Consider the following 8,241-nt stretch of genomic DNA (forward strand, 5'->3'; position numbering starts at 1 on the left):
CCATTTTTAACATTGTTTATGATGAGGACTAAATAAGAATTAGAAAATGTCATCAAACTTAAGACTAAAGAGAGCAAAGTCATAATTTTAGAGACTTAAAATGTATTGAAGCCGGTACTCTATGGTCAACTTTAACAATTGTGATTTTTTTTTTCAGAAAAAGTTATTCGACCCACGTACATCTGATTCATATCCACAGGTTACTGTCAAGAAGAAAAAGTGGGTGAAACAGTCATCTTATCCTGGTTTACTTAACGCCCCATGGGAGGAGATCTTCTCAATCCAAACTTTCTCAAAACTGGAAAAAGGTAATTTAGCTAAGACACCTTCTCAATCTGAATAGAGACTTTCGTGCTTCGTTTAGCATAATTCCATATTCCTGACCTTTTTTCCCGCCCTCTAATATGCTTAAAATTATAACATAAAGCAATTGAAACCATTTTAATGCAAGCCTTGAAGTGAAGGGGTGGGGTACTGGCTTAAGCAAAGCAACGAAGTTTTCCAGTTTTGGTCTCAATACATGCTTGTTTAAAGAAGAATGCAAGCTCCAAGTACCAAGGAGAAAGGAATCCGCAAGAAAGACATCCTAAAACACAATAATTGCTTAGATTACTGAGAATATAGTACAAAAGGTCTCGCAAAGGAAGATCATGTTGCTGGCTAAAAGTTGAGGGAATGGACTTGTACCTTCGTAAGTTCAAGATGACATTGATAGCCGGACCCTCCGGAGATGGCATGTAATGTAATTGATGGATTTGGAGTAATTCCAGCTTGTTAACATAGGACACAAGCACCAAAAATATGGAAAGCTGAGGCACTAAGTCCCATCTATGTCAATGTATTGGCCATATTACACCCAATCAATTCTGAACCAGCACAAAAAATTTCCACATTCTGCTCATTTGTGCCAGCAATACCTGTTTACAGCAAGAAGTCTATTCAACTAGAAAACTAAAATTTAACCATGAAATAACAGACAAGAATTTTTCATATAATTTTAAAATTACTCAAGATAAGGCCTGCCTTTATTCCGTGAGCATCCTACTCGCCCAAAAATGTTGTTCTGTAGCCATTAGAATAAGCACAAGATAGCCAAGCTTTCAGTGTCAGACATGCAGTTTTGGTAATTACTCAGTTTTTAGTCCATGGGATCCCCTTTCCTGAGAGCAGAACTCTCGAAATCTTCTTAGACTACAAGAAATAAGTTCATCACTTACTTTTTTCCTTCAGGTACAAAGAATCACAATTCTAAAAGCTTGACCCTTTTGTTGAACAATAAATGCATTGTCAAGAAGCATACCGTCTCAAAAGCACTTCGGGATTATAAGGAAACAACTTCTTTTGATGAAGATTATAAACAGAATTGCTCAAAGATAATAAACATTCAGCAGCTTTCTTAAATGGTTTGATATTGTAACGCTTGAAGCCACATCCACTATCTTCCTTATAATTCTTGATAAGCAACATGGTACTTCCACTGTTGTCAACTGACGTAGGCATTCCATCTGCTAGCAACTGCAGACCATCCCCTACAATTTTTCTTCTCTTGCAAGATGATTGATCCAAAAATTCTCCAAATAATGGAAATTCCACAAATAACTTCCATGAGTTGCATATCAAATGCAAGCATCTACAACGTGCAAAAGAGAAAAAGTAAAAGCCAACTTTTAAGTAACAAGTCAGGATAAGTAAAACAATTAACAATGTAATCTGATGATCCTGAACCCTGAACTTAATCCCCAGAATTTATAAATGAAAAAAATAATTCTAGGCTAAAACAAAATCTTTAAAAATATGGAGCTGACCAGAGTTTTCTTTTATATGAATCATAGAAAAGCACGAGGCCAAACTATAACCTTGGGATATTCAGAAATACAGAGGAATATGTTCAAAAGGTCTCGCATTCACAGAAAACAGGTTGACACAACCAGATCTGATTATAGCTTTTCAAGTTTATTTGTAATCACGGAAAGAGGAAATTTTGTTATCCAATAAAGTTACAATGAACTACCTTAAAAGATATTTAGCAGAGCTTATTCCAGTATCTTTTGAAATGAGATAATCTAGAAGCACTTGATGATCATAATGTATCTGCAGATAAATAAGAACAAGATAATAACCCCTTTTAAGTTTTACAAAATAAATAATTGATAAAGCGGACAGCAATGGGGTGTCCATCTTCATGAGCTAAGGTAGTGCATAATACTAGCCTCGCAAAGGAACAGATGGAAATGGTACACTGGATTAAAAATGTCTGACAACGCAAAAGGAAAATCTTTCGTTACATCTTGATAAGCAGCACCCTTTCTTTCAGACCTACATCATCCAAATCTCATTAAAGCGGATCCTTCCATTAACTGGTTGATAAAAAATAGCAAAACACTGAAACAATTTCTTACTGTTGCTGGAGACAGGATGATATACTAAACAATAGTAAAAGCACTTCAAACAATAGATCATCCTGCCATTCAAGTGATAAATAACACCAATGAAACTTCAAGATATTGTCATTAAAAGATTCAAAACTCCAAAGAAAAATAACACTCATCAATACCTCAGTTTCACAAATATATTTCCAACCTAAGAAGAATGGAAATACATGCTCAAAATGTCTGATTAAGATTTGAAATGATTTGATATGAACACTGGACTCTTTCAAATTATCCGAGCTTAACAGTTTACAATACATGATGAGCTACTCAAACTTGACGGAGTAACTAAATCAAATACCCGTTGGTAGTCATAAAATCCTATAATTACAGAATTTAAAAATGTTTTGAAGACAATGACCATGCCAAACAAGCATCATACCCATAAACTAATACACACACAAGCTGTACGGATAGACAAACCTCACGAAGATATAGCTGGAGGAAAGATGACATGAAGTCCATACATATCTCCAAGTAATTATCATGGTTGATGGAGATTGCAGTAGGAAGATGTCTTTGAATCCACTTGTAAAGTTCTAGAAATCCCTTTTTCATGCAGAAGCAATCATGCTCTGAATCTGGGTTAGTGGTGAAACAGGAGGACAAAGTTGAACAATTACAGTGGTTTGCATTTTCTCCTCTTTGACTGATCAAACTGAAAGAACAAGCCAGTAAGAGGTAAACAGCTTGTCTTTGTAGGTGGTCAGAATGTGTCAGACATGCTTCTCCATCAGACAAACTCATTAAAAATGGAGAGCCTTCCAGACAATTAATTTGATCAGAGTGAAATTGAGTTAAGGGTTGCTGCAAAAACTCTTCAAAATAGTTATGAAGGAGTTCAATCCAAGAAAAAGGGATTCGACAGTCTAGACCTGTGAGTGAACCAAGTCTGATCATCAGGATCTGCATAAAACATGGTAAATAAATAGTTAAGAGTGCCTTCCACTCTGAACATAGCAACCTAGAAAATGTCTTTTAACAAAGTTCTAAGTTCAAAGTAATTTCACTTCTTTTTCACTTTAAACTTCTCCAAGCAAAGAAGTAATAAATAGAAACTTATGATAACAAAAAATATCTCCCTGCTAATGAAATGATAAAAGGATTACTATATCTGTTACCAGACCAGTTACTAGAACAAGTAACAGGGTTAGCAAAACAATTCCAACCCAACAGGTCAGCAAGCATAACCCATCAATTTTGGCAAGATAGGTTGAGTTTTACGACCCACTTAACCTGCTGCCCCACCCAACCCACCATCCAAAGCAGGCCAGGACAAGCTGAACCTATCAGGCTTTTATAAATAAAAAGTTAAAAAGATATATAACTTTGATTATTATGTTATGACTTTTATTATATCATTGCCAATTTAATTCGTCATATTTAAAACAAAAGCTTTTCTCTCATTTTCATTTTTTTCTATTTCAAATATTTGTTCCTTTTTTAATTAATTAATAAATTTTAATTTTTAAATTTTTTAGGTAGTGAACCCAGCAACCAACCCAAAATGGGGAAGCGGCTATTGTTGGAAAGCTGTCTTAAACTGAGATCATCCCTAACCTTTGATAGTTGTGGCCTCTTTGGAGTCCGTCTTAATTGCAGTCTCAATTGTGGTGTTTAGTCTTAAATCAACTAAGCATATGGCTGGAATAGAGCTTATAAACCTTGGTAATCCTATCTTACAAGTTGGTTTTTACAGATTAAGCTAGGGCATGCTTTAGGTCAGTCTTGACTGTGTCCCCCTAGTTAGGCATTGTTGTTCCATCTTTAGGCATTGCTTTAGTTGTAGCCTCAAGGGTCAAACTAAAGCAACATGTCTTCTAGTAGCACACTGAAGCTTCAATTGGTGCAACATGTCTTCTTTACACTGGAATGTGGGGATGACTCAACTATTCATTATGCCAATGTTATATGTTCTAATTAGAGGACGAGGTTTAGAATAAGTTAGAACAAATTTTTTTTTTTGAGAAAATTTATGAGTGTTTTATTTTCAGGATAATGTAGATACGATCTCCTTATAATCCATATAGACTCGGTGGGAGATTATTTCCAAGGATAATATAATATTAATTGAGCGCAACTACCTGGACACTGATAACCATGTATGAACAAAAAATTCCAACACTATACAGCCGAAGACTACGCATACTACTGAATTTTAGAGTTCAGATGGCAAAAGGAGAACATATTTCACTAATGATACTCTGAATAATAGCCATCTAAAACATTAACCTGGCCTCTCATTACATTTCACTGGTCAAGGTCAATTGCAATAAAACTAGTACAAATCTAGCGTAATAACATAAAAAGCATACTGACACGACATATCAACTCCATAATATTATCTAGATGGTCATATCTATCATGCCAAAAAGAAACTAGATTTGAAATTAAAATGGAACATATTGTTAAATTCTGTCAGCAATAAGATTTTACTTGTTCAACCCTACATGACAAAAAGCATTTTTTATAATAACAACCTACTCTTCCATTAAATTTAAAATGGAAACAATGACCAATACCAATACAAGTGACCAAAAATTCAATTATCATGCTCATTCATTGTACAAGTGGATGAACCTTACCAGCAGCTTGTGATTCAAGTAATTAATGATGCATTTCTCAGTATTATCTTCTTGCTTGCGGAGACACCATTTCGCAAGTCTAGGTACAAGATTCACTACTGTAATAAAAAGTGGATGTTTATCAATAGAATCACAATCAGTCTCCACTAGATCCTTCTGGTCAACCAAGGAGCATAGAAACTGAAGAAAAGTCCCAAGAAAAATCATAACAGGCTCCATAACACTGAACTTATTGAGGTGCACTTGATTGATAGAAGAGCTGTTTTTCATGCTACCAAACTCACAACTCCAGAACTTGTCCAACAAATCCCACGGCATCTTTAAAAGACAGGAGTTGACAGAGTCATGGTACACTTTGACAAGGCCATCATCATAGTCCTCCTCCTCTAAATATTTACATATAACTCGCAGGACTCGGAGAACACCAGCCACAGTAGACCAATCAAAATCCTTAATCCCATATTGCATCAGAAACTCAACATCAAAACTATCAAATTCACTATTCTCAGTTCCAGAAGAAGGCCCAGACGAACATGAGATCATCTTAGTGATCGCCATTTCCAACCAACAGCATAAAAAATGAATAAACCTCACCCAATTGTTCCCCTGCATATTATTACACGGAAGGACAAACAAAACAGGGAATCACATGGTAGACTCAAATGTGTAACCTAAATTCATCAAGGAAACTAACTTCTACATTCATACCGTTATGTGCACAAACCGTGAAGTTAAGGAAAGAGCATTGACAGCCACGTGTTGAACAAACTCGCTCTTGACAGTCAACAAAACCATCTATGTCACCAAAAACAACACGGAATTATGTTTGCAACAACGACGTTATACAAAAGTGCGTCGATGAAAATCTGGTCCTAACATTTACCATCTCAGTGACGGTTCTAGGCAGACATTGATCGACGGACGAATGCTGGTTCGAACCGCACCATTGCTCTTCGTCGGGAGCACGTTTCAGCTCTGCAGAAGAATCAAATTCACGAATCCGAAGCTTAATTTTTGTCACGACCTAAAATGCAAAAATAAATAAATAAATAAATAAATCAGGTGCCTTACATTTGATAGTATTATGAATATAAGAAAGCAAAACCTGAGAAGAAGCGATTAGAATCTCCTTCTCCTTCTCTTTGGAAATAGAGACAGAGGCCCATGGTTCCTGAGGCATGAGGAAAGCGTGTTTGGTTAACGGAATGAGTTGACATGTATAGAAAAAGAAAAAAAAGGACGAAGGAAAGGGTAGCGTTGGAGGTGGAAGAGTGAAACACACCGTGTAGGGCCGGAGATAGTCGTCGATGAGGCGGCAGAGCCACTGAAGTTCAGCGGCCGGAGACATTTCACCGGCGCAATTGTCAGACTTGGATTTGTTTGCGGTGTCTTGCAGCAAACTACTGGGTGCCGAGAGAGTTATCAGAACGCTGCCGTTTCAACGTGTAATGTGGCAATTGCCTTTTTAATTTGTACTTTACTACAAACAATAGCTGATATTTGAACAAATCCCCCGGTTCCTCTTTGCTTATTGATTGCTTCTTACTCCTTCCAATTCATTGGAATTGAAATGAAAAATAATCTTTTAAAGTTTTGCATTTAATAAATATTAAAAACCTACCAAAACTACTCTAAAATGTATGTTTCAGAATAAAATTTCTAGAAACTTTTGAAGAATATATTTTAAATTGTTTCAAAAAAAACTTTATTTCATAATGATAATTTTATTCTGAAATCTTGAGATAAATTGATAAATTTTTTAGCACATTGTCAATTTTATTTTCCAAAACATATAAGAATTTTGCAAAAGCTATTTCTTATCATTATAACATACCAGAGAATTACGAGAATAAATTAATAAAATCTAAAGACAGACGAGGTTAGCTTCAGACTCAAAAATGGGCTGCATGGGATACTGCTGAAAGGGAAGGGCTTCCTTATGCACCTCCAAGTTTTCTTCCTATTTTCCTAAGTTTTTTTAAATTTCCAAATTGACTTTCTCATTAGGATAAAAAAAATTAACTTTCTTTATATTTATTCCCTCACTCACTTTTCCTTAACCTTAGCATCCCACAATAAATATAAATAAATAATATATATATATATATATATATATATATATATATATATATATATATATATATATATTTTGATAATATGTAGATATTGATAATATGTAGATAAGATTTGTAGTTGAACTTAGATTCGAATGGAGTTTGGAAATTTAAGTTGAATACTGAATTTCAAAATTGAATTTCAAAATTCAATTTAAGAGTTCCTCATAGAAAGTGTTTGTTTTTTTATTTTATTTTTTAACAAATACTAATATCAACCTCTTCTCAGTTTAATCATACAAGACACATTAAATTATAATTGGTTTAAACCCTCGGATGATTCTCATATTTATGTGGAAATCTCAGTTGGATCCTCATATTTGAAACTGTCTCAATTGGATCATAATATTTGCAAAATTGAACAAATTTTATCATATCCGTTAAGTTATCCTAAACGGTGTTAAACTGTGATGACGTGTTTATGCTGATGTGCATTATTTAATTAGGTGGAATTTTTATTTAAATTAAAAAAGTATCACATGTGTAAGCCCCTTCCCTACCCAAAATTAGGGTTTTAGATTGGGGGAAAGGGGCTTCTACTGTTGCACCGTCACGTATGCGAGAACAGGGTTTCGCCTCTTCTCCCCTGTCGCGCCGTGGAGATTCATGGTTGTGCTTCTCTTTTTGCAATTTCATAGATGATACAGGTGAATCAAACTCATGATGTAAATTAGGAAATCTTGATGAATAGATTTTGCAGGAAATTTTCTACCGGGATACGAAGGTGGAGGCTTGGTGGTCACGGTGCTGCGGTGGTGATGAGATGACTGCGCAGGGTTTGCAAGAGAATTGGGGAAAACGATATTGGGTTTTGTTGTGTAGGTATGTGCGATAGTGGAAATGAAGGAGATGAACACAGCGACAACGGTGCATGGTCGCTGCGATTTGTGATTGGGGTTTTTCTGATTGTAGGTCAGTGTTGATGGTGGGGAGAGCATGATTCTGGGTTGGTTTATAGTGGCTTCGAGTTGCGAAAATGGTGACTTTCCGTGAGCGTGGGCCGCACGATTCTGGAGAATGTCATGGAAGAGGCTTGCGATTTGGCTCGCAGAGATTATGAATGCGTTCGTGGAGATTTGCGAATCGCAACAGCCATGGAGGCGTCGTTGGCGT

At 35.7% G+C, this 8,241-nt stretch overlaps 1 protein-coding gene across 4 annotated transcripts; it reads right to left on the reverse strand.

The window, feature by feature from the left end:
* Positions 1–472: 472 nt before the first annotated feature.
* Positions 473–6,498, reverse strand: LOC108319149 (uncharacterized). 4 transcript variants are annotated; one of them, XM_017550184.2, is made up of 13 exons: positions 6,297–6,498; positions 6,120–6,185; positions 5,898–6,038; positions 5,723–5,809; positions 5,015–5,620; positions 2,853–3,335; positions 2,400–2,461; positions 2,211–2,316; positions 2,012–2,091; positions 1,301–1,630; positions 1,008–1,191; positions 688–917; positions 473–586 (listed from the first exon to the last, which is right to left on the reverse strand). In XM_017550184.2, exons 1-11 carry the CDS (start codon positions 6,360–6,362, stop codon positions 1,128–1,130), a joined length of 2,091 nt encoding a protein of 696 aa, XP_017405673.1. In that variant the 5' UTR covers positions 6,363–6,498; the 3' UTR covers positions 473–586; positions 688–917; positions 1,008–1,127. The 4 variants fall into 4 exon arrangements, with proteins under 4 accessions (XP_017405673.1, XP_052727522.1, XP_052727523.1 ...); XM_052871562.1 differs by having other exon boundaries at positions 1,024–1,191; positions 6,297–6,496; XM_052871563.1 differs by having other exon boundaries at positions 1,024–1,191; positions 5,898–5,989; positions 6,297–6,495.
* Between the last annotated feature and the right edge of the window lie 1,743 nt (positions 6,499–8,241).

This window comes from Vigna angularis, chromosome 1 (genome assembly GCF_016808095.1).
Source record: "Vigna angularis cultivar LongXiaoDou No.4 chromosome 1, ASM1680809v1, whole genome shotgun sequence".
Lineage (NCBI taxonomy): Eukaryota > Viridiplantae > Streptophyta > Magnoliopsida > Fabales > Fabaceae > Vigna > Vigna angularis.

What these genes read in the sequence shown, in the direction of transcription:
- LOC108319149 (XM_017550184.2), bottom strand. Translation starts at nt 6,362, where the DNA reads ATGTCTCCGGCCGCTGAACTTCAGTGGCTCTGCCGCCTCATCGACGAC. An exon ending in ACTTGAATCACAAGCTGCTG is followed by an intron (nt 3,336 to 5,014) that starts GTAAGGTTCATC and finishes TGTTTTATGCAG; the next exon opens with ATCCTGATGATCAGACTTGG. An exon ending in TCATCCTGTCTCCAGCAACA is followed by an intron (nt 2,317 to 2,399) that starts GTAAGAAATTGT and finishes TGGATGATGTAG; the next exon opens with GTCTGAAAGAAAGGGTGCTG.